The sequence below is a fragment of the Schistosoma haematobium genome, chromosome 3, assembly GCF_000699445.3.
Source record: "Schistosoma haematobium chromosome 3, whole genome shotgun sequence".
Lineage (NCBI taxonomy): Eukaryota > Metazoa > Platyhelminthes > Trematoda > Strigeidida > Schistosomatidae > Schistosoma > Schistosoma haematobium.
The window spans coordinates 2635172-2661438 of NC_067198.1; the positions used below are offsets into that span (position 1 = coordinate 2635172).

Here is a 26267-nt window from a genome sequence, read left to right on the forward strand (position 1 = left end):
TCTACCTGTTATTGAGAAATGAACGTGACATAAATGTTCGAGGCAATTCAAAATAGATACAAACCAAGCGAGCAGTTAAAGCACAAGCCAACCCAAAACATCTCTATAGGTTGTTGTCTAAACAAAAACCTACAAAACGGGTGGGTTGGCTCCCTCGAAGTGCCTAACGGTGGAGATCTTACCAACGCAGAGATGGCTGAAATCTTAACTCTCAACCTCACCAATCACTTCAACCAGAGTCACACAAAAGTGGAAGACTCCCCAACTCTGATGAGAGTTGGTGTTCTAAGGAATTTCCATTCAACTCCCAGGTAAGCACTTGCAAAACTAAAGTGCATGAGCTCAGGAAAATCATCAGGATATGACAAAATCCTCTTTGAAATTCCGGAACAATGCACGAAAGCAATCAGTTCATCAGTATGCGAGCAGTTCAGGCACTCGCTAGAGTCACAGCAACGTATTAGAAACAGTCTACTGTCTCTGAAATCCTCAAAGCAAGAGATAGGAAAGTAGCAGCTTGCTGTAGATCAGTCACATTACTCTCAATACTATTGAAAAAACTGGTTAATGATTGAACAAGGGAATGGATGGACGAAAACAATATTCACCACGAAGCCTTAAGTAGTTTTAGGAACGAAAATTTCTGCGTGTCCAATCTTCTTATAGAATGGAGAATCTGAGTAACAGTTGGGACCGAACGATACTGGTCTATTTTATACCCACAGACAGCATGTAAGCTTTTAACACGTAACGACACTCACTTTTCATAGTGAAGGTCACGAAGATAGGTTGCACATACTGACGCCATTTTATTCGTAGCTTTGACTGTCGGTGCGAGTTGAAAACGCTTTTGAGGACAGCTTGTTGCTGTGGCTTACTGTTTTCATCAAATTTCGTTTTGCGATAGCGTTTCATGTTAGTTTTCTTGTGGAATGAGCTACTAAGGTGGTGAGTTAGACTTTAGTAGTTTTACGGTCATGAGTTGTTGGTAATTATTGGTGATTTTGAGCCAGTATTTCGCTGTTCCAGGGTTTGTTCATCTGGAGAATCCCAGTTTTTGTGTTTATTCTCTCTGAGATCTGCGAGGGTATTGGGTATTCTGTATGGATATGCGAGACACTTGGTACGCCAAGGAACCTCGGTATAGAGATTATCAGAATACCACTGTCACTTACCTAAATGCAACCTCATGAAATTCGGGCATTAGAGAACGAAGACTTAAGTGCCCCCACACCTCACAGCAGCCTTCAGAATAATAGAAACAGAATACCCTTTCTCTATTCGTCTACAATATCGAAGCTAGTGGAAGAACTAGCCAACGACCAAATGAATGGATTCATGGGCAAACGTAATGTCCTCAATGAATTCAGAACGGATTTAGAAAGGTCAGATCTACTCATAGAATTTGAGAGCTGTATTAACTGTTGGGTTAAACGATACCAGGCCATTTACTATTCGTTGACATCTCGAAAGCGTTTGATAGTGTGTCCTAAGCACTCCTCATAGATTAGGTCGTAGATATAAGTTTCTCGGACCCACTCCTATCATGGCTCCGAAGCTTACCAGGTAACAGGGTGTTTAGTACCAAGGTATAATGAGTGCACACAACCTTCTGGGTTTCAATACCAGGAGATTCAAACGAGAATACGTCATGTCCACGACTCTACCCAATCATCATTGATGACATTTAAGAAAAAATAAGTTCTGTGGTACTAAGTCACGTAGACAATGCAAAGATATGGAGGTTCACCTTAAATTCCACAATGTCGTTGCGACCCTGTTCTTCGAAAGAGACATAAATCACGAAAACCAATAACATAGATGGGCAAAGAAGTGGATGATAGAACTAGGGAGGAAATCTTACGAATATAGATCCAGACATCTGAGACTATGCGCGCTGATCTGTGGAAGGATAAGTGATCTGATAGTGGCGTTTAACACACGCAATTCGTCAAGTCGCTCTAATATGAACATCCAACCAGGACATGCTCTTCAACTCAGCCCCCTGGAAATTGTATATCAAAGAGCGCAAACCCATGTGCGCACCCACATGTCCTCAGGACGTGTTTCCCCTATCCGAAATCCTACCCTAGTTGATGTAACCACATCCACATCGGTGGATAGCTTGTGAGGAGACTTGACAAACAAGTATTGACCCATGTATTGCAATCTCCCTCTCGGACATTCTGGACCAGAAACATGTAGCGCAACTTATTAATTGTAATCATTACACTCTACTAACTTATCCCTTTCTAGTCTGTTATCACTTCTGTCTTTTTTCTCGAAATTCGGTCTTCTCATACTGTCAGGATTACCAGTTACTAAATTTTATTTGTTTTTTGAAACAATCGTCTACACTGGGCTACTGAGTATTTGGGTCTTCACCATATTATTTTTCACATTGCAACGAACCAACATCTTGTCTAGTAATTCAATACCCGCCAACTCTGGAAGCCCTACTGCCCTGAGACAAATGCATCCACTAAGGTTGCAAAATAAATAAACCCACAAATAACTACCAAAATGTCTTGAACTAGTGTAGTTGTTAGACTATCAATAGTCCGGAATCGTACCGAAACAACAAGAAGCGATCACAAAGGAATCTATCGGCCTATATAATCTCGTCACAAAATCACTTGATATTGGACTCAATTTTGTTTAATGTACCTAATTTTCAAGTAGTGCAATCAAATTTTGGGACCAGCTCTGGCGCATAGGTTGTACTGTTTCCGTGCTAGGAGTTAACTTTCTGGGTTCCTACTCTACAATTACCAGCTACAGCCCGTTTTTAATTTGTGCATAGTATTGATGTGTGGTGTGGGATTTTGCCGTCGTATTCACCAAAACTTATGCATATGCTTAGCTATATACACTCTATTTGAGTATCGTATTCCGTGTGCCCACTGTCATGATCGTGATGCTACGTTAAATAAACACTCAAGTGTGTTGTTTGCATCACTTACAAATGATAGCAAGTATATGGACAAAGAAATGCTCGCGAATTTCCTGAGGTTTTTGCATCTGTACGAAGAATCTCCCCATGAGAACGATTCCAAAGAAGACAAGGTTAGTCATAGATGACATCACTTACGGGATATCTCGTGCATTTTCATGAACTGATATTGATAGACATAACTTTCCAATTCGCAGCTCGATCCTGGTAAATACGTTTCCTGAAGAAAAATTACCAGACATTTTGCTCAAAATCTCCCTATTTTGGGGAAGCCGCAGTAAAAAACTTTGATGAAGTTTTTGAGAAAAGGCACGGAGCCCCCAAAATTTTCATAGGTTTGGGGAGAATCGCGATGCTTTATGCATCAACGTTTTCTGCGTACAACTTCATTTTAGATTGCGTAGTGTTTTTGTCATTTTCTAAGTGTTTTGCACGTCACTTTTCTACCGTTCGTCGTCGTTCTCTTTATCTTTGTTTGTTGATGCAGCTCATTCTTTGAATGTTCTCCTCTCTTCGCGCATATACAGTTTTACATTGTTGTGTTACATCAAGATACACTCGCTCTTCAAATCTATGTATGGTTCTTCCGTTTGCAGGATCTTCGGACTATCGTCATGTAGATCAGGTAATAGACTTCACAAACAACGAAGTACTTCCCTGTGCAGAAGTTTTCACTTTCCCGTGTGATGAAAACGTTTTGTTTTATTGTGCTATGTTAGTAATTTCCAGAAAGAACTTCTTGCGCTTAAACCATGTGTAAGGTGTGGCTGTTTATGGTGTAAAGTGAATTCAGTCCTATTGGTTCTTGTCCGAAGATTGTTCACTGCTATAGAGACTAACAGTGGAAAGGTTATCTTCGTTTTCGGACCACTTTCATTCCAATAGATTTCTTATCCATCGCTTACTGTGTGTATCGTAACATCCAGAGATTTTAAAATCCATTTTCAGTCTCGAATAAAAGCCAGATGGTTTGCACTATCAAACCTAGTCTACCAGGATATGATAGGTCTTTCTGAGTAAAGTTAGGTCTCGCTATCTTGGTTTCCTGATTTGAATATGTACATGTGGTCAAAACGTTTATGGTTTTCCTTATTTATTTCAGGTTTAATGATATACGATTTGTCTTCCAGTGGTGTGTTAATTTTTCTCAATCACTAAGCCCTGTTTAAATAAGCTTTATTGTACTCTAGATAATGTGGATTTAGCTAGGCTGTAGGATATGATCTTATGGCTTACTGAATGCCAAACTGTTCTTTGCTTCTATAAACTTAATTTTCAGCGGAACTAAGGTGTGCCTCGATTTTTTCAATTCTACAAGTTGTTTAGTAGTTCTTACCTACTGTTAGTAACATGTTACCTTTACATCTGTACTATTTAGTGTTTCACGGCAAGTGAAATGTTCGATTTATTTTCTCCTAATCACTCACATCTAAACCAAACGGATTTTCATGCGTTGTTGCCGACTATCGTTTATGAGTTAAAAACTGGAGTTTGTAAGCACAATCATGTACACGAAGTAGTTCCTTCAACGCACGAGTTCAGTTGGAAAGGTAAGTCGACCTTAATTCAAAATAAATTTATATCACAGTTTTAAATCCTCGTCCTTTCCACGTGCTCTTTTTCTCGTTTTGGTATATTTCTCACGAATTCATCTCTTCAGTTACGAAATTAGTATTTATAAATTGAAATTTATACAGATGATAACCGTTATTTTGATATTGTACCGTGAAATTGAAAATTCCTGATTTTGTCAACTTAAATCTTGCCCGTCTACCAACCAAGCAACAAGTATACTGTGTGCTCGGTATTTATTACCATCAAGTTGTCTATAAAAGTAGAATCTATGTGTGGACTGGAAGTATCTTATCATAGGTGCCTTCTAGACATTAGTCACATAACTTAGTATCATGTGAGTAATGTTGGGACTCGTTGTGGAATATCAATTAACAATGCCAAGTCAACTGTTCAGGCTACAGACCTTTATCGATTCAGGTGGTTAAGACATATGTAATGCATGTTCAGTCCACTGCTGACTGTTGTAGAAGTAGGTTAGCCAGCCGGTAGCAACGTTCGATTGAAGATATATTATCACCTCCTAAAGACATTAACTGCTCTCAACTGTTAGTATATGTGAGCTTTTTAGTTTGGGCTTGTTCAGTAGCCCTAATATACGGCTGCAAGCGTTATTTGATAAGTCAAATTCCATTTCGGCGACACATTTGTGTTCATTTATTGCCAAGATTTAAATCCTCGTTCTTTTTTCTCGTTTTGGCACATTTCTCACGAATTCATATCTCTTCAACCCTCAAATGCCCTGGTACGGCCGACGGTGGGGAGAGTCAGCTTTCTTTCTCGAAATGTTCTCACATGGCCATGCGTATACAACCACTGCCAAGGAAGTCCTACTCGTGGCGGGGGTGTTGTTTGTGAAATTGAGAATGTCCTGTGCTTTAATTGGGTTGGTAGTATGGATGATCCATCCAGGCAAGTTGGAAAACCCTGATTCCGAACCAATGGTGTACATGGGCTCCCGTATTCTTAGGGAAAAAATGTCGTACGAACCAATTATTGACCGCCGGCTAACATGGAACTGCATCTCCTGACGTTGCTCCACTGCCTTGTGCATTGGACCTTTACGTCAAAGACTCCGGACGTGACCCTCTAAGAAAACCAATCGCTTTGGCCTGGGAACCCGGGTAGTATCGCAGCTCACACACAAATCAAGTGACTTGTGTGGCTCATAAGTATTCGGTGTCCCTTTGTACCAATATTTATGTGTTCAAATAAATATGATTGCATTCATTATCTGTCTTTCTCTTCATCTTGAGTTTGGCATTATTTCGTGCTCTTATATCTGGAATCCCCCTTCTGTTTCGACTATATTCCTCATACTTAGCTTCCCGTTAGACCTCATATTACATACCTTCGACTTCAATACGATGACGCCCTCTCGTTCTAATTGTCGGGTTTTTCAGCGATTTCAGATATATTTGCGGCATATCATACGTTAACTGAAATTTTAGAATATATGTCGATAATTTCTGTTATCCGTTCTAAATCTCTTAAACCTCAGGAATGCTTATCCGTTTATGTATGTATTTTGAATCCTGGGCCAAAGTAATGGACGTTTAAGAACAGAATATGTTGTTGTTTCTTGTTTTCCCTCAGGTCTGTTATGCTGCTTTTATTGAATTCGTCTTTGTGTAGTAACTTGCTTACAAGTTCAATATGTGTAGACATATGAGGATTATAAAATGATTTATTTTTCAACATATCATACACATTTATGTTTTGTATCGTAAGTGTGGGAATTTGTTTACTTCGTATTTACATGAGTTCTTTGGCTCATTAGTTTTTAATCACTTTATTTTTTTAGCCTTTCTAGCTGCAGTCGGTGCTGTGCTTTTGGTGAGCTTTTCAGGACTTATTGTTGTATGTTTGGTACCTCTAATGTCCCGAAGTTTTTACAATGTTGTAACTCAATTCCTTATAGCGCTTGCAGTTGGGTCACTTGCTGGTGACGCCTTTCTTCACTTAATACCTCATGTAAGCGTGTTTAATATAATAACAAAAAAAAATTCAACAGCTTTGTTTGATGAAACGTTTACGTATGTTGAGTTTCTAGACTCTTATGATATATTGTATTTATGTCTTTATAAGTGAGTTTATGTACATTTCGACTGAAGTTTTCATTTACAATGAACCGACATTTTTATCGTCCTGCTCCTTCGATTATATCACTATTTATCAACTGTAGCATTCGGGCACACAGACTCGGCTCCCTGGATTTTAAGACTGTCAGTTTGATACGATACTCAAAGTAGAGGCTTTAAAGTCAAGTCTTAATTGACTAGAGAACGAATGATCTACAAATATATTTCCTCCAATCACCTATGACATTTTATCATGTTTATTTTGTGCCTATATTTCGAATATAGTCGTATTATTTATTACATGGAGAGCCGTTTATCCGGCTAATGGTCTTGTCCTTGATCTGTAATCATTCTAGAACTTAAGTTAATTATACGGTCTCGTGAGTAGCCATCATTCAGCCACATTATATCATCGCGTTCATCTACCGATCAGCATTCTATCCAATGATTTTAACAATCAAACCTCACGTCATCCAGAAAACGCGTAAAATAATATAGTTTTAGACGTTTCCCATTCTCTAATTGTTTTTCAGAATGCTTTTTAGAATATCAGGAAGATACTTGATGAATAACTCCAATTGTTTCAATAAATTAAAGAGAACGGTTGTATCAGGACGTAACATTCATTTCATATATTTTCTACGTCTGTTTACAACCTAGAAACAATATGTATACTTCATGTCCGAATGATTGTTCAAAGATTTGTGTATTTGTAGGTTAAATACATGAGTATTCTAAAAGACGACACTAAGAATAACATAGAAACAAGGTTTTTAGAAGTCGAAGTTTACGTCATAGTTTATGCAGTACTTAAGGAAATTGACTGAGTACAGCGTAGATGAGAAGGAACTGTGATTTGGGCCATGGAAGAAATATCGCGTAAAGGTTCACTCAAATAAGATCATCAGGACAACATAATACTGGTAACTGTGTGTTTGAATGCCGAGATTTGGATTAAATTTTTTTGTAACAACAACTTCAACAAGGCATAATAAAATCCAAGTCTGGTTTACTGGCTATCCTAAATAATTGAAAGACACCGTCACATCCACTGTCAGTCGAATGACGAGTAATCTCACTCATAAGGTTATGTCCTTCTGTTTTTGTGGAAAGCTCTGAGATGTTGACAATAACTCTTTTTGGTTTTCTTCCAGTGCATGTAAACTGATAGATAATTATAAGTAACATAAATTGGGAATTTGTGAATATTTGCTTGTTTCAATGAGCAATCCGACTGGTACAAGACTAACTTAGTGGCTAAATACGTTATAAAGTTATAGTTTAAATCTATGTAGTTTACAAAGACATCAATCATTATTTTTCAAAAGAATCTAAAGTTACGAACAAGAAAATAAATGTATTAAAGTAGTCTAGTCACAGTATGTGTTGAGGTTTCGTGCAGACAGATATATTCAAGGCTCATTTTAGTAATAAGTGTATCTCGTGTCACAATAATTAGTATCTTTATTAAAATGTTAAATACTGTTATGTAAATAACAAGCTTAGAAATCAAAAACGAGTCCCTAGATATGTGTATTTCTGTCTATTCATCACTAGCAAATGTATAGGCCAAAACAAAGTTTAAAGTTTTAAATTGAGGGGTATAAATTTGACTCAGTCTTCTAGTAAACTAGGTTCATTGGGTATGTAGTGACCTTTTATTTCGAAGTATATGGAGTTTTAGTGGTCCATTGTTTAGTCTCTCATTACCAGTCATTCGACTTTGTGTGCTCTTAGTTTTTCTCAGTAGGTTTTCATATATAGAAGCAGCTATCAGTCGGTTGTATCCTATAATCTTGTAGGATGGATTCACTATTATTTAAAGCATTTCGGTGTGATTGATCACTTAAGAAGCAATTTTGTATATGCTTATAGTTCATGAAGTTTATTGATGAGTTCATTTTATTTTTTTGAGTTCATGATCAGCTGGTGAATAGTTTACATTACTTGAAGTATGAACTAGCTAGTAATTAATTTCTATTATTGACACCAGGCAATACTGTTGTATCGACAGATTATCGCTTGTTTTTTCTCATTGGACGACAACATCTATTGAGATTATAATTTTCTTGTTTTCAGGCTTTTTCTGGTGCTGGACATATCCATCACAACCATGATCACGAAACTAATATTGTTCATGAACATATTGACGAACATCACCACGAATCTATATCATCAACAAAACTCAGCTCGCACCGGAAAATGATTTTGGAGGCACTCATAGCTCTACTAGGCATTTATATATTTTTCTTAACTGAGCGGCTTACCATCATCTGCCAAAATAAAATGTCTAGACGGAAGTTGAAGCGTCAACATGTAAGTGTATTCATTTACCATATATATATATATATATATATATATATATATATATATATATATATATATATATATATATATATATATATATATATATATATATATATACATCGTCGTTTCATTCTATTTGTGTGTGGGCTGTGATACTGCTCGGGCGCCCAGACCGAGGCAGGTGGTTTTCTTAGGAGGCCACACCCCGAGCCTTTGACCTAAAGATCTGACCCACAAGGCAGTGGAGCATTGTGAGAAGATGCAGTCCCATGGTAGCCGGTAACCAACAATTGTCTCATAGGCCATTCGTTCCCTCAGGATACTGGAGCCCATGTGGACCATTGGTTCGGGATCCGGTTAAAAGCGCCGGACATTCGCTTTTCGTCCTCTCAATTTCGTAAACAACACCCCGGCCACGAGTAGGCGTAGAGTAGGATTTCCTTGGCAGAGGCTGTATACGCGTAGCCGTGTGAGAGCATTTCGAGATGAAGGGAGGGACAACCCCACTGTCGGCCATACCGGGGCATTTGGGGACGTATTCATTTACCTGGTTTTCCGATTTGAACTTGAGTTAGTTTTAGACTTTATGTTTGACAAAGCTGCTTTGAAATCGAACTTTGAGCTACTGATTTGTATATTCACTAAAAATATGACTTGTATAGGCTTAATAAGATAGATCTCAACTTGCGTTGGTGGTATGATGCTCGTAGTCACCTGCGGTTGCTCACACTTTTGTGCACAAGCAAATACTGTTTAGTAAAAATGAATGACGTTTTCAAATTATTTCGATTTTGTATTTGAATAGTTCATGATGAAGTTATAGATCAAAAAGAAAAACGGGTATGAACATTTTAGGCTTTCCTGATTAGTTCCCGTTGCCTATTTATTGTTGTTAAACTCATGTTCTATGAGGTGAATAAAAATGTTTTAAAGAAAACAGATTTAGGTCACCAGTCCATTCGTGATTTGAGATATATCGGTTAATGAGGTTTAAATATCAGTTCAGTCACTAAGTTCATTGTCGAGCGTTCGTGTAAATTCAAGAAATTATTATTCCTACATCATATCATACCAACATTTTAGAATGATATTCCTTTTCTTGTTTTTTTTTTTTAATGGAAATTATTGATTGTGAATTTCTCTAAGCGCTCGCGCGCGAGTCTTATAGGTCCTGGGTTCGAATCTCGCGAGGATGCGGGATCGTTGATGCTCACTGCTGAGGAGTCCCACAGTAGGACGAAACGGTCATCCAGTGCTTCCAGGTTTTTCATGGTGGTATAGCTCCAATTGACTCATAATCTTAGCTATTTAAGTAATTTTCTTTGTTCGACTAATTTATTCATATCCTCTAATATAAATCTTTTATATATTCATTAGAATACGTGACAAAAAATACAGTCCTAGTGAATAGATTAAATTGTACATAATATGTATATATATAAATATACCCTATCGATTCATAGGCTCAGCAATAGTATGTGAGATTATTGTGAAAACGAATAAATGGGTTGCAAATTGTTTTTATTTATGATTACTATGCACGTTATAGATTCCTATAATTTGACGATTTGAAAGGTAGATAAAAGTTAAAATGGTATGACAATTCTGAAATGCATTTACATTCACCATATTATGTAACTGATCGTTTGCATAGGTTATGAAGATTAGTTAAATATATAACTGAAATAGCAAGTGTTAGTTCGAGCTACAATGTTAATTAATATAACAGAGTAAACCAACTAATGAACTGAAACAAAAGACACAATTGGAACGGAATGCTTGTTTTTCAAATATAACAGATTCCGAGTTCCAGTAGTCGTATATAAGATGTTATCAAGTATCAACTTAGCTCTGGAACTACTTACTTTCCTAATATAAATGGGATTTGATATTCCTTAAAAAACAAATTCACATAAATATCTACTACCTAACTAATGTAATGTGCCCAGCCAAAATAGGCATATCGCATATTTAGTATCAAACTAATTGCAAAACAGCGAAATATAACCAAATATCACATTAACAGTGCGATAAAACATACAAAGAAACGACTTTCATCGGTTCATATAAACAAAGGTAGAATGTAAATAGTAGTGGACATTTGATGAAAATCACGTCCGGATGATTCCATGATAGCTAACTGCTAACTTATTGTTTTCAAGCTTCACGAAACCCTAAATCTATCATTACAAGATCATTATGTACATTATGTACAAAAGTAATTCGAATATCAGATAGTAAATTCATTTCACTCTGATCTACTGATCTGTATATTCACTAAAAATATGACTTATATCACCTTAATAAGGTATATCTTGAGTTGTGTTAGAGGTGTGAGATCTGTAGTCACCTGCGGTTGTCCACTCTATGATAAGACACTTCTCGAAAGATCTGACATGGAAACAAGACTACATAATATTAATATAACTCAAATGGGTCACCATTACACACAAGCCTGATCACCATGTTAAGGTAGAGACTATACTGTAGGAGCAGGTTGTAAGAAAACTAAGGGTGTCATCAATCCATGAAGGCACTAACTGTCAGTCTAAGTCATGTTTGTAGATGTAGACTGATTAATTAGGGTTTTCACGATCATGCTTCGGTTTGGGCACCCGAGCAGTATCACATCCCTCAAATAATTCAAATGAGATTTCTGTGGCTCATATGTATTTGGTGCCTCCTTGTACCAATATGTATGTGTTCAAATAATAATAAGTTGAAAGTATCAGCTCGGGATCAGATTAATGACAAAGTCGAACGGCCTAACTAATCACTAATACATCGCTCCCACGTCCCATACAGTAGTTGCAGTTAAACTATCTCGCACTGAAAAATTCATCCGGATTTTATCATTATTCCTTTAAAAATGGAGGTCAAAAGAGCAATTATTTCTGTCTGGCATTTAACACTATTCTTCATTTTAAGCAGAAAAGTATCGTACTTATGCCTTGTCACTATTATGAGTTGAAAATACTCTATAATTCACTACACATAACTTGGCAAGTAAGGAATCACAAATAATCACATATTATGATTAATCAATATGAGAATTCTAGACAGATGAGGTCAAATATCTTTTTCTTACAGTGTGTGTGACAGAGTGATTGTGCAAAATATGCTCTCTTTAACAAATTCATGACACTAGTAACTACTTAAGCTATTTGTTAAATAAATAGGTTATCAGCTAAACTTGCCCCTGAAAGCCGTAACACATCAAGTGATTCGGTCACGGCTGGTTTGTTGGTTGGTTGGTACAATAGGAATTCATATCTGCCTGTTGTGTTCTTGTTCCATTCTAGTCATTAGGCAAAAGAAGGTGGAAAGCGTAATCCTGAACCTATAGGTGATAAGTATTGACCTCGGTCGTTATCTCATTGTCATTGAACTAGTGTCATGCAGGATATCTAGGCGAATTAATCAATAATTGGACTAGATAGAATAACTGTTCTCAGAATAATAGCCCGACCACACAGTCCTCGACATAATACGAAAATTGTTATGGGGACAAATGTGCAATTGAAACTTTGAAGAATTGCTCCAAGCTTTTCGTCGTAGCTTTCATTTCAAACTAGTTTTTGTTTCTTCCTTTTTTACTTTCTTAGAATTGATAAGGTTTTTAGCGTTAATACTATTCAATTGATAGTAAACGATTACTTCTTTTCCTTATCTGATTATTCGTTGTAACCTGTTTTGATGGTTTGATCTGTCTGTCTCTTTGCAATTAAGTCGAAATATGAAAGTTAGAATTGTGACAAAATGAATGCTTCTCATGTTTTTTTCTTGAATGAATCAGAAGTTTTAATTTATTCTCAAGTTTGTTATTTTATATAGATTTGTACTTTCTTAATTCTTGTCTACGGATCAGCTACCTTCTAATCATCCGTAATTCACTAGACAATATATAAGACTGTAGTCAGTTTCTACGTATGTCTAACTCATTTTTATGTTTATCATTCATTTGAAGACACCTATTCACTTGCTATAATGGGCAGTGGGGCTTTAACATTTGGTCATCGTGTATTATCTCCCTTTTAAATTCCCTCTAACATTTATTTTTTTTTAAGAGTACTGCATTGAACGAAAGCCAGATGTGTAATTGCTCTCCTGAACGACCCATGGATAATAGTCGTTGCGTAGATTATCTTAATGAAAAGCAAATAAGTACGTAATAAATTTTATTCAAATATTTTTGAAGAGTACTCTTTTTGCCGGTATATTATTTTTAATCTTGAAGAAGTGCTTATATAATGAACACTTTCTATGGAGTTATCTATACTTAATGGATTTGTCTTGAATTCTTGAGGTTATATGCGCAACAATACATAAAATGTGGTACCAAAATCAACTTCATTGATTATGAAAAGGCATTCGACAGTGTAGATAGGAGGACATTATGGAAACTTCTTCGACACTACGGAGTTCCTGAGAAGATTGTCAATATTATCCGGAACTCATACGACGGACTACAGTGCAAAGTAGTGCATGGAGGACACCTGACAGATGCATTCCAAGTAAGGACCGGAGTCAGACAAGGCTGTTTACTCTCTCCCTTCCTCTTTCTTCTGGTGGTCGACTGGATTATGAAGACCTCGACATCTGAAGGAAAACACGGAATACAATGGACAGCTCAGAACCAATTAGACGATCTGGACTTCGCAGATGACCTAGCCCTCCTATCACGTACACGTGAACAGATTCAGATAAAGACAGCCAATGTAGCAGCAGTCTCTGCATCAGTAGGCCTCAGCATACACAAAGGGAAAACCAAGGTCCTCAAATTCAAAGCGGAGAACAGCAATCCAATCACCCTTGATGGCGAAACTCTGGAAGATGTAGAATCCTTCACATATCTGGGAAGCATCGTCGATAGACATGGAGGTTCAGATGCAGACGTAAAGGCGAGGATTGGCAAAGCAAGGGCCGCATTCCTACAATTGAAGAACATATGGAACTCAAAACAACTTTCAACCAATATCAAAGTGAGAATCTTCAATACGAACGTCAAGGCAATTCTACTGTATGGAGCTGAAACTTGGAGAACTACAACAACCACAATCAAGAAAGTACAAGTATTTATAAATAGCTGTCTACGCAAGATACTCAACATCCATTGGCCGGATACCATCAGCAATAGCCTTCTGTGGGAGAGAACAAACCAACTTCCAGCTGAAGAGGAAATTAGGAAAAGACGATGGAAATGGATAGGACATACATTACGCAAATCGTCAAACTGCATCACGAGGCAAGCTCTAACTTGGAATCCTGAAGGGAAGCGGAAAAGAGGAAGGCCAAAGAACACATTACGTCGGATAATAGAAGCAGATATGAAAAGGATGAATTACAACTGGAAGGAGCTGGAAAGGATTGCCCAGGACAGGGTTGGATGGAGAATGCTGGTGAGCGACCTATGCTCCTTCACGAGGAGTAACAGGTGTAAGTAAGTAAGTAAGTAAGTAAGTAACCAAAATTATGAAAATTGAATTTTAGAAAACCCAATATAAACCAAAAACAGTTGAGTTTCTAAGGATATTACAATAAGATACTGGGTTTAATAGGAAAAATGATTGAAGAGTATTAACACGTTCATAGTTTACAAACAAAACTGACGAATGAATCCAATAGCATCGTATTAACCTAGTCACCTATGGTTCGTGTATACCGATTTATATTTCATAATCTGTACTCGAAATAACATTAATTCTGGTGTAGTTGGCGAACACAAATAAACCACACAAAAGAATTATTAGTAACACAATAGGGGTTTGTGGTAATTTAATGGTTGAATTCGTCAGTCGATTTAAGCTAAACCACCATGGAAAACCTGGAAGTACTGGACTGCCGTTTCGTCCTAGTATGTTACTCTTCGGCAGTGCGCAATATCGTGGATTGGTTGAGGTCAGATATTAATACCGTTAGATGGCCGGCTCAGTGATACTGAGAGGGATCGTTCACTGATAGGTACCGTTCCTATGAAGCTGTCTTTTATGTCATGGAGTAGTTCGCAAACTGAATCCGTTGCCGCTATCCTCACCCCGCCCTAGCATCGAAAAATAATGCTCAGTGTAGAGTTCACTGAAGTGACATTCATAAAACATGGCCGAACCATCGGTGTCTGTTTTTCAAGATGGTAACACCAACTGTATAATCGTCATTGCACTGGGACACATATAACTGAACATTAGGATTAGTAACATGGTGTTGGCAGTGGATGCAAGCAATTTTTCGGAAACAACGATTGTTTAACAAAAAGAATCGTTGTACACCCTGAGCTCATAAGGTCTGAGTTTGACAAGTATGGAACAAAAGTGCACTCAGGGACACGTTATGAGACCGACTACAGATAGACTAACATCACGACGGTACCAGAGATGACCCACATTATCGTAAGCTTCTCTATCTTTCGTCACACATAGGTTGATCCCATCTGGCAGGTCACCACTAACGTTACTGGTACTTACGCAACTACTAATATAGATGAATATTTTGACCATTTTGACAATTCATCACAAAGAGAGTCCAAACAATGATGAGAAGGCATAGTGATATTGTGCAACTCCACTCTTGGACTGCAATAATACAGAGAGGTGGTTGTAAACTTATATTCTTCTTGGTCTATTTATTTATTTGACACGATTTACGTTCAATATATCCGCGATTTAAATGAAAACCGGCGTACTCTCAACTAGTTAATCATTCATGGATTTTGCACAGTCTGTGTATCATTATGGATACCATCGATTCATATCTCAGAAACTAGGTATACCCTTTTTGAAAATGGGAACGTTAATTTCTCAGATTTCCGGATCCTTTGAAACAATCTAGTCATTGCGCTGCCCACATATTCGTTACCATTCTTAGAAAAAACCGGTTGTAGGTCTTCTGGTCCTGGTGGTTTGCGACACTTTAAAAGCTAGAGTTTCTTAAGAACCCGTGCCTCCATAAGCGTTTCTATTGTCACAGGTTAATGAGCAATCTAATTCATGCTGATAGGGAAGTTAATTTATCCCTCGACGTCTTCTCCTTAGCTTTCAAGACATCTTGAAAGATTACTAATTCTCTGACTATCAACCTCACAAATTTTTTCTTTGACACTAGATTTCTTGTAACTTGTGATCAGAATGTGTAGAGGTATTTTCCGTTAATTACCAAATGTATCTGCTGCTTTCAACTTATCAGCACACTTTGTCCATTTATTAAGACGAAATATATATGCGAGATTACGTTTTTAACTGATTGTGAACTTTGTTGAATGGTATTTCCTTTATTTAATATTGTATGATAATTGCTCAGTGTATTATTTGTTTTATTTTCGGATAATATTCTGTGTATTAATTCAGTATGAACTTTGTTCATTTGCCATACAGTTGGGGTTGTGTAACAGTTGTTAATTACTCACTAACTGTGATTATAATTAACCTAAAAATGAGTGTGTCTGTTAAAGTGTTTGTTGTGTTTTTGTAGAGTCATTAACATTCTTTGTCCATATCAGTGTTTGTCTTATATTTGGATCACATGAATCACAGTTGTTTCCACTTCAAAATAATTCACATTTACATCACTAGGCTTATTTATCCCTTATACAAGCTTTGTGAAATTTCATATTTGTATCGCCAAACTCACGATTATGTGAAGTAGATTGGAATACTTCAATGAGTCGTAAGAAGCCTGCAAAACTCAAAACTCATAAACAGGACGTTAAGCACAGCCTCAAGCGACTTTACTGACCATATTTTTGAAATAATACAAACTTGGCTAGTGGGTTCCTAGGATTTTCACTAAATTAATAGCCATCCTTAAACGTAATTTGTTTTTATATTTAGTTGCAATGGTATATACAGTCAATTTACTTGTATCAACCCGTTTAAGACAATCTGTTGAGTAGCTACCAACAAGCAGGATAGGCTTGGTACATGCAAGACGGTAGTCAAAATCTATATGTGTACTCCGAAATAAGCAAAATCTTGTACGCAGTCATGTATACAGTAGCTGATCACAAATTGATCATTCAGAGTCGAGGTTTAGGTCACAGAGTGTGGACGCCCGGTAGTATAGGCGATAATCGTACCAAAAGGTTGTGTCTTTTCTCACTTCAAGGGTTTAGGAAAAGTGAGCTTTCTCTTCCAACATGCAACTCATACTACGAAAACATGACTCTTCCTTGTGTTCTTTGGATAAGGTATGGTGTATAACAGATGAATAGCAGTTGTTCTTGTAAGATTATATTAGTCCGTAATCATCAAGGAATTTGAGATTACTTGTATTAATGTAATTAGATTTGTATTCAAACATAAAATCGTCAAGTCTTGTCCCATAGTCAGTAATTTTTATATATATTCAGTCTTCGCTAGTTCATGAATCTCAACTCCTTTTGCAAATAAATATCCAGTTGTGACTTTTGCTATATTTTGAGCTCGTGACACTGATGGTAGTAGTTTCTGATGTAGCGGCAGAAAATCGGATACTTGTATTATGTCGAGGATCGTGTGATCGGGTTATTATTCTGAGAACAGTTATTCTATCTAGTCCAATTATTGATTAATTCGCCTAGATATCCTGCATGACACTAGTTCAATGACAATGAGATAACGACCGAGGTCAATACTTATCACCTATAGGTTCAGGATTACGCTTTCCACCTTCTTTTGCCTAATGACTAGAATGGAACAAGAACACAACAGGCAGATATGAATTCCTATTGTACCAACCAACCAACAACCCAGCCGTGACCGAATCACTTGATGTGTTACGGCTTTCAGGGGCAAGTTTAGCTGATAACCTATTTATTTAACAAATAGCTTAAGTAGTTACTAGTGTCATGAATTTGTTAAAGAGAGCATATTTTGCACAATCACTCTGTCACACACACTGTAAGAAAAAGATATTTGACCTCATCTGTCTAGAATTCTCATATTGATTAATCATAATATGTGATTATTTGTGATTCCTTACTTGCCAAGTTATGTGTAGTGAATTATAGAGTATTTTCAACTCATAATAGTGACAAGGCATAAGTACGATACTTTTCTGCTTAAAATGAAGAATAGTGTTAAATGCCAGACAGAAATAATTGCTCTTTTGACCTCCATTTTTAAAGGAATAATGATAAAATCCGGATGAATTTTTCAGTGCGAGATAGTTTAACTGCAACTACTGTATGGGACGTGGGAGCGATGTATTAGTGATTAGTTAGGCCGTTCGACTTTGTCATTAATCTGATCCCGAGCTGATACTTTCAACTTATTATTATTTGAACACATACATATTGGTACAAGGAGGCACCAAATACATATGAGCCACAGAAATCTCATTTGAATTATTTGAGGGATGTGATACTGCTCGGGTGCCCAAACCGAAGCATGATCGTGAAAACCCTAATTAATCAGTCTACATCTACAAACATGACTTAGACTGACAGTTAGTGCCTTCATGGATTGATGACACCCTTAGTTTTCTTACAACCTGCTCCTACAGTATAGTCTCTACCTTAACATGGTGATCAGGCTTGTGTGTAATGGTGACCCATTTGAGTTATATTAATATTATGTGGTTTTGTTTCCATGTCAGATCTTTCGAGAAGTGTCTTATCATAGAGTGGACAACCGCAGGTGACTACAGATCTCACACCTCTAACACAACTCAAGATATACCTTATTAAGGTGATATAAGTCATATTTTTAGTGAATATACAGATCAGTAGATCAGAGTGAAATGAATTTACTATCTGATATTCGAATTACTTTTGTACATAATGTACATAATGATCTTGTAATGATAGATTTAGGGTTTCGTGAAGCTTGAAAACAATAAGTTAGCAGTTAGCTATCATGGAATCATCCGGACGTGATTTTCATCAAATGTCCACTACTATTTACATTCTACCTTTGTTTATATGAACCGATGAAAGTCGTTTCTTTGTATGTTTTATCGCACTGTTAATGTGATATTTGGTTATATTTCGCTGTTTTGCAATTAGTTTGATACTGATTTTGTTTGTTGAACTCTTGTTTCATATTTTGTTTGTTATATTAGGTGGTTCAGATGGTGCTAATCAACCGCACTGGTCGTTCAACAACAATGTTGTGCCGCCAACAGATACAGTTGAAGCGGTAGCAAATATTGATCAACAACATTTTAACGGTGGTGGTGTTGTTGTTGAAGGTCACTATGCAAAACTATCCGGTTTGAGAAAGTCATCAGTGCACAATAATAATAAAAATATTAATAATGATAATAAGCAAACATCTGTAATAAATAATGGCGCATCCGTAGTTGATATGCTTGATGTGAAACAAGTGAGATTATGATGTTTTTAGTTAAACTAATTTGTAGTAATTTGGAAGGTTCTTATTCGATTCAACAACATTACACCTTTTCAGAAAGTTTTCCCAGTATTTAATTTTTAAATAACCGGATTGGTTTTTAGCAAATATCGTCCACTTGGTCGATGTACATTGAGAATTCGTCAATCAACTTACTATTTTCACTCAGAATCCTATCCCTAACATTAGCATTCCTCACTTGATAGTTCCTCGCTCCCCGAGAAATGCTTCGAAAATATGTGACTAAAACCCTGCAGCCTAAGTAGATCTTTCAATTTCGTAGAACAAATTTCACAGCTACAAGGTGAATCCAAACGGACTTCTTTGCATTATACACACCTTTTAGTTGGTAGGAAGACATCTCGCCCAAACAACAGGCGACTCAAGTTAGCAAACTTCAATCGGATTTCTTGAATCCATCCTGAGGTTTCATCTGACACCAGAACATCTGGACTAATGAGAATCTCAAGGTAAATAGAGTGGTCGTTACGATCGGCTTCACTCCTATTTATGACGAAGTTAAATAAGAATGGTGAAAGTGAACAACCTTGACGAACGGCACGTGAAATTATCAATTCCGATACCGGTTAGTCGTGAGCTCTGACCTAATCAGAACCCCTCGAGTAGAAAGTCTTAACAGGGTCAATGCACCTCATTAATACGCCTTTCAATGACAAACACGCAGAACCTCACGACCAAAAGAGTCGAACATACCAACATATGTGAAGTAGCATTAGATTAATCCTTTGACTCGGGTAGATTCTATTCATAAGGTTACTTACTTACAACAACTTACTTATGCCTGTTACTCCCAATGGAGCATAGGCCGGATTCATAAGGTTAGTTATCCTAAAAGAATAGCTCCACAAAAAAATTAAAAAATTCTTTAAAAAATTTGAGACCCATTGCACCAAGTTCAATGGATAAAATGAGTACATAAATTCACGTTTGGTTAACTAGTACCACAGCTTACAGTTTTGTTAAGCGACGAAAATGTATGATAAATACTACGCAAACAACAAATAACGTACCAATTAAAAACCCAGCACGTTGACCATTCGGTAAGATACACTCATGACGTTGACAGGCGTACACCACTGCTTCCAGTTGCAAAGCTGAAAGATACGCCCGCTCGATAACTTCATCCGGAAGAATCAGGCGATAATGAATATCTGGAGGAGAGACACTGGACAAGGAACTCGACTCGACAACAGGATCTGGATGCTTTTGTCCATAATTCACTGAAATAACAAGAACGTCATTATATTTTAAGAACATATGAAGTTATTTCTTACTCTTATCAATGGAAAAGGAAACAATGTGAAAGAAACTGATAACTGCATACATATATAAAATAGTTAAGTAGATAAGCTACCTGAAATTAAATGAAATGCCTGTTCTAAGATTTTAATCTGTACAACATTTTTCAGTTAGAAACATTCTAAAGAATACAAGTTATTGACTAGGACAACCCTAACAACCTGTTTATTAAATAGTAAATTTGCTAGATAAGGTGTTGTATAGCTTTTATACCATTGCTTGCGCGCGGGGATTCTAATGTATTGACGTCTCGTTCTACCAGAAGATATACTGTAGTGAACAAGAACTCAGATGGGAAAGAACAATTTATTGTTTAATGCAACATTAATGTCTTGGTAAAATATTAAAACTATACATTAAATACATCATTTGGGCATCTTCGATTGATTGTTTTTTACAAACTTCATCGTCCTTTCATTCCGGTTGTTGTCACAATTACTCTCTGTATATATTCCTCTTCTCTTCAATTTGATCTTCCCAATCTGCAGCCAGGCGTTCTACCTCTGATTGATGTTACATACTACTTATATTTGTCAACATAAGTAGAAAATATCACAATAATTGTAGTATTTTTCCATTGAGTTTTCTGTAAATTGATGTAACAATTTGTGGTTTATTTATATTATCTATTTAGAATAATACTACATTAGAGCTTGCTAACCCTGCTAATATTACTCCTTCACAAATTGGTAAACGTAATGCAATTTTAAGGACGAATTCGTCATTCGATTATATTGGTGGCGGGGAACAAATTCAAACACATCCACATCGTGATAAACCACATGGGCATCATCATGGTCATAGTCATGATTTAAGTTCTGTTCGTGCAATTGCTTATACTATAATTGCTGGTGATGGATTACATAACTTTTGTGATGGTATAGCTATTGGCGCTGCATTCGCGAATGATATGCGTGGTGGTCTGTCAACTTCAATAGCTGTACTATGTCATGAACTCCCACATGAACTAGGTAAGTTAAAGCTATAAAAAGTACGGCGTAAATTGTCGGTATTACTTCCCCATAATTATATCTAATATATTATGTTAAGTTCTTAGCTCAATTACTCAATATTTTGCCATGCACTATTCTTCCTACTGTAACTAGTTTATCGAATTATGTAACCTGGTATATTGACACTTTTAAGTTCAATTATAAGTGAAATGTTAACTAAGAACTTGTTGGTTCTTGAAATAGTTACTGTAACCTTAACCCCTTAGGTAGTTTGCTTTATGATTATGATGATTCAAGGGTGAACTTATGTAATAAGGGGTTATTATGGATATTGGATGAATCTAAAACAATAATTTCTGTCAAACATTTAGCTTAAGCAGGATTAAATAAACTTTATTACTAATATAACTCATATCTAGCTAAGCATTTCGATCCCGACATAGTCGTAATTGCAATACAATGATCAAAGTGTAGAAACAAAATAGACACCTTTGTGGTCGATTATCATTATTTTTAAATAACTGCTTTCATTTACTTCCTACACTACATATATCTTCATTTTCAAAGTTGCCTTTATGGAATATATAGTTATTCTGAAAGTCCCGTCTTCTCGATTAGTATGTGTGGTTTATCCGAGCTCCTATTCGTTGTGTCATATTAGAATAATCCTCAGTCAGTCGTAAACGTAATTTATCTGAAGCCAGTCAAAAACCCCAATATTTTAATCGTTCTTGTTAAGATATAACACAATGTCGGTCTAGTCGTGGACACTTCCACCGGCTCTCACAAAGATAAATAAATGTATTCCGTATATTCAATTGTTCAACACATACTAAAGTTAAAAATCTATAACAGCTTACATTCATTTCAATACTATTTCCAGGATATCATTGACATAATAACTTAAAAGTAAACAAAGAAATTATGCAATCCTATCCTTACTTTTCCGGTTAAATTGATTGTAAAGGGCTTTAAATAAGGTAGCGACTCAAAGACCCACTTCTCTCAAGCCTAAATATACTTAAGACAAATAGACGTGTCAAATAAGGGCCAACTCTAATATCAGTAAATAAAACGATGGTTAACCCGTAGTACTTGTGATTCAATTGAAGCGTCTAATAGAGGTCAAAGTATAATAGTCAACAAATGTAGGATTTATGAGAAAAGTGACCTAGTGTGCTCAAGTTAATCTTTCAATGGTTTTGAACAACTTGTACAATTCAATATAAACCAATATATTTGACGCATCAGGTAGAGTGGACCTATGCCCAAATGATCTTTACATTCAATATGTAAGTCTCTTTTAAAAAAAGAAAGTGAGTATAACAATCGTTTATTTAGAAAAAAACAACTGAAAAATCACTTCTTTCATGCTTAATTTTTCAAATAGAGTTCAATGATGAAATGTTCTAATTAGAATTTCTGATGAGACCATAATTTATGAACGACCTCTGACTGACGCTACAGTGACCTTGAGAGTGTCCACCTACTAATATCTACGACCAAATGAAGATTGGAATTATGATTTATAGTTGGTAATTAAGGTTAAGAATTAGATTTAAGATTTTTTTTATCATGAACTGACATCAGTTATAATGTCAAAATGGATAAGTGAATTTCGCGCCAAAATCCGAGATCTGTTATCTTATATCTGATTAATCCGTTCACTGAGTTTCTATCATTGATTCTATTAAAAATCAATAAATATTTTATTTATTATCATTATCATTCATTTTTAGGTGATTTTGCTGTTTTACTTCATGCTGGAATGTCTGTAAAATCAGCTTTATTTTATAATTTATTATCCAGTATATTATGTGCTGCTGGTATGATTATTGGTTTTTTACTTGGTGGAATGCATTCATTAGATACATGGATATTTATGTTAGCTGCTGGAATGTTTATTTATATTGCATTAGTTGATATGGTTAGTTTTCTATTTTAAAGGGGGGTTTTGTTTTGTTTTTCTGTTAGATTTCTATACATTGATTATATTTAATTATTTTACTCCCCCTCCTTTTTTTTGAAAAAAAAGATAATAATAATTAACTCATTAATGATAATGTCTGATCAAATTTTCATGATGCATCCTGATCGCAAACTATTGTCATAAGTGATTGGAATTCTTATTTACACCTATCACCCCTCGTGAAGGAGCATAGGCGGCCACCTATCAGCATTTACCATTGTACTCTGCTTCCAATTCTCTCCTCAGTGTGTTTTTTTGGTCTTGGTCTTATCCGTTTCCCTTCAGAATTCCAAGTTAGCGCTTACCTGGAGATGAAGTTTGATAGTTTTTGTAATGTGTGTCCTATTCACCTACAACGTCTTTTCCTAATTTCCTCTTCACGTAGGGGGTGGGTTCTCTCTCATATTAGATTGCTACTGATGGTTGTGGTAGTTCTTCAAGTTTCACCTTTGTACAATAGAACTGTCTTGATGTTTGTATTGAGGATAGTTGTTTTGAGTCCCATCTGCTTTTAAACTGTAGTAATGCTGCCCTTTCACAGTTTTTGTCTGCACTTCATCTGTAGTTCTTCTAGGGTTACTGCCGGTCCCAAGCCCGGGTAAAGAAGCAGGGTTGGAATGAGGTTGGCAACCTCACTGAATTCATAATGAAATGTTAATTTGTATGTTTTGTAAGTTTATAACTGTAAACGTAAATCAATAAGAAGAAGATTATGCTTAGAATATCCTAGTTTTTGGTTTTATTGTTCAGTCAACACTTCGTTATTCCAATTAGTTTTTTTCCTCTTCAATAAAATGGATTTATATTTTGTACTTAGTTTCAGCCTACTGAGCTGGCTAAATATATAGTTAAGCCCATGTATTATTAGACTATAAAGATTGACATTGAATTTTTGGCATCGTCTTTACGGAGGACCAAATAATGTTTTATACTTGTTATAAAATATGGCTTGGGATATTTTTCCCTTTCAGATGTACTATCATTATGCGTTGAATACGATAATGAAAGCGGTTACGTTATATTAGTAACAGGGTTTACGACCTAGAATAAAGAACTAAATTAACACTAGATAGTACTTTTTTCCATATAATTACAAGCAATCATTGTTAGTGAGCTAAATGCTTGTTTATCCATTCTCAATGACCAATCATATTTTACTTTCATTATTATATATCAATAATACACTACTAGTTAGGGATAATCTGTACTTTATTAATTGTCTAACTTACCTCTATTTAAGTACTTTTTGTTCTCATTTTTTGCGCTTATCAACATAGACCATGGTACCAGCTTTTTATTACTTATTGTATCCATCACTGACTAATATAGATAATTATCAGAAGGGGTTTTGTGAAGATTTTTAGGAATTTCAATAGTTGAAATCATGAGTCAATTGAAGCTAGACCACCATGGAGAACCTGGAGTTCTGGTGAGAAACCGTGACCAGTGCAGTTCAACCAGCTCTGTTGTGTGATATCAACTCACTGTGGACAATGATGTGCGGCGGTGCAACTTTGTGGTTTTGTTGAAGTTAGACATTAACACCGTTGTATGCCAGTTCAGTGGTCTAATGGTTAAGCGCTCGCGCACGAGACTGATAGGTCCTGGGTTCGAATCTCGCATGGGGCGGTATCGTGGATGCTCACTACTGAGGAATCCGATACTAGGACGAAACGGCTGTTGAGTGCTTCCAGGTTTTTCATGTTGGTCTACCTTCAATTGGCTCATGATAATATAGATAAGTCTAATAAGGTATGGCAACTCGGACCGATGTATATATATACCAGGTCCTATGTTGTAACTAACTGTTTGACTAAATATAGATAAGTCCTTACATCCATCATTTTAGCACTCATCATCATTACTTTCAAAATCATTTCAACTAATCAGTGTATATAATACTTTTGTTTATGTTTGCTTGCTTTTTTGTTTTTTATTTCTCAGATGCCAGAATTATCGGCTAATCAACTTAAAGGTAATCGACGTTGTCATCAACCGAGTGTTTTATTTTTATGGCAAAATTTTGGTATCCTTTTAGGTTTCTGTATAATGCTATTAATAGCATTTTATGAATTTCAATTTATATCACACTAACCAACAAAAAAATATTTTTTTTTTTTACATCTTTTCAAATCGTGTTTCTTTAAGCACCCCCACCCCACCCACTCGCAACCCCACCCCCACCTATTTCTCTTTCTTTTCTTTTTCTTTGATGAAAAATAAAGAAGAAAAAAATATTGATTATTTCCGTTGACAAATTACATTTCTATTTTATCTTTATCTTTGTATCTTTTTTATTTACCCAATTTAATGTAAGTAAGAAAAGAAAACATGATTCTCTTTTTTTTTGTTTTTTTTTAAAGAGAAAAACAATTTTTTCTCTTTAACTTTTCTTTGTTTTGTTTTTTTTTCCTAAGGAAAAAAAGAAAGAAGTTTATATTTAGATATATTTTGCTATTTATACTTTTAGTCTTAAATATAATAAAAAAAAACGCTTTATGATTTTGTTTAATGGTGAATTATGATCTTCATTTCAATTATCAAATACACTATTATCATTACAATTTGCATTCTTTAATCATAGAATGAGGAATGTATGCAGTGCTGTTTGTTGATTATTCGATTGTAATGATATGTGATTCTTTTTGTTTTGTTTTTTCTTTTTCTTTTCTCTTTTTTCTTTTCTTGTTTCATCTATTCCTATTTAAAAATAATTTGATCAGAATGATCTTATTTTCTGTTGATCTCATTTTTGAGTTCAATTAAAGATTTGTTTACTGATGAATAATA

At 35.8% G+C, this 26267-nt stretch overlaps 1 protein-coding gene across 1 annotated transcript; it reads left to right on the forward strand.

Annotated features, from left to right (window-relative positions):
* Positions 1 to 2552: 2552 nt before the first annotated feature.
* TTLL9_2 (putative tubulin polyglutamylase ttll9) lies at positions 2553 to 26267 on the forward strand. Its single transcript, XM_051212765.1, has 9 exons — positions 2553 to 3066; positions 4332 to 4503; positions 6330 to 6499; positions 8686 to 8922; positions 12981 to 13077; positions 18946 to 19208; positions 21190 to 21526; positions 23248 to 23435; positions 25422 to 26267. The coding sequence occupies exons 1-9, from the start codon at positions 2809 to 2811 to the stop codon at positions 25569 to 25571; spliced, it is 1872 nt and encodes a 623-aa protein (XP_051068679.1). The 5' UTR covers positions 2553 to 2808; the 3' UTR covers positions 25572 to 26267.

Coding starts and splice junctions, on each gene's coding strand:
- TTLL9_2 (XM_051212765.1), top strand. CDS start 2,809: ATGTGTGGTGTGGGATTTTGCCGTCGTATTCACCAAAACTTATGCATA. Junction 13,078..18,945: donor TCTTAATGAAAAGCAAATAA/GTACGTAATAAA, acceptor TTGTTATATTAG/GTGGTTCAGATGGTGCTAAT. Junction 19,209..21,189: donor ATATGCTTGATGTGAAACAA/GTGAGATTATGA, acceptor TTATCTATTTAG/AATAATACTACATTAGAGCT.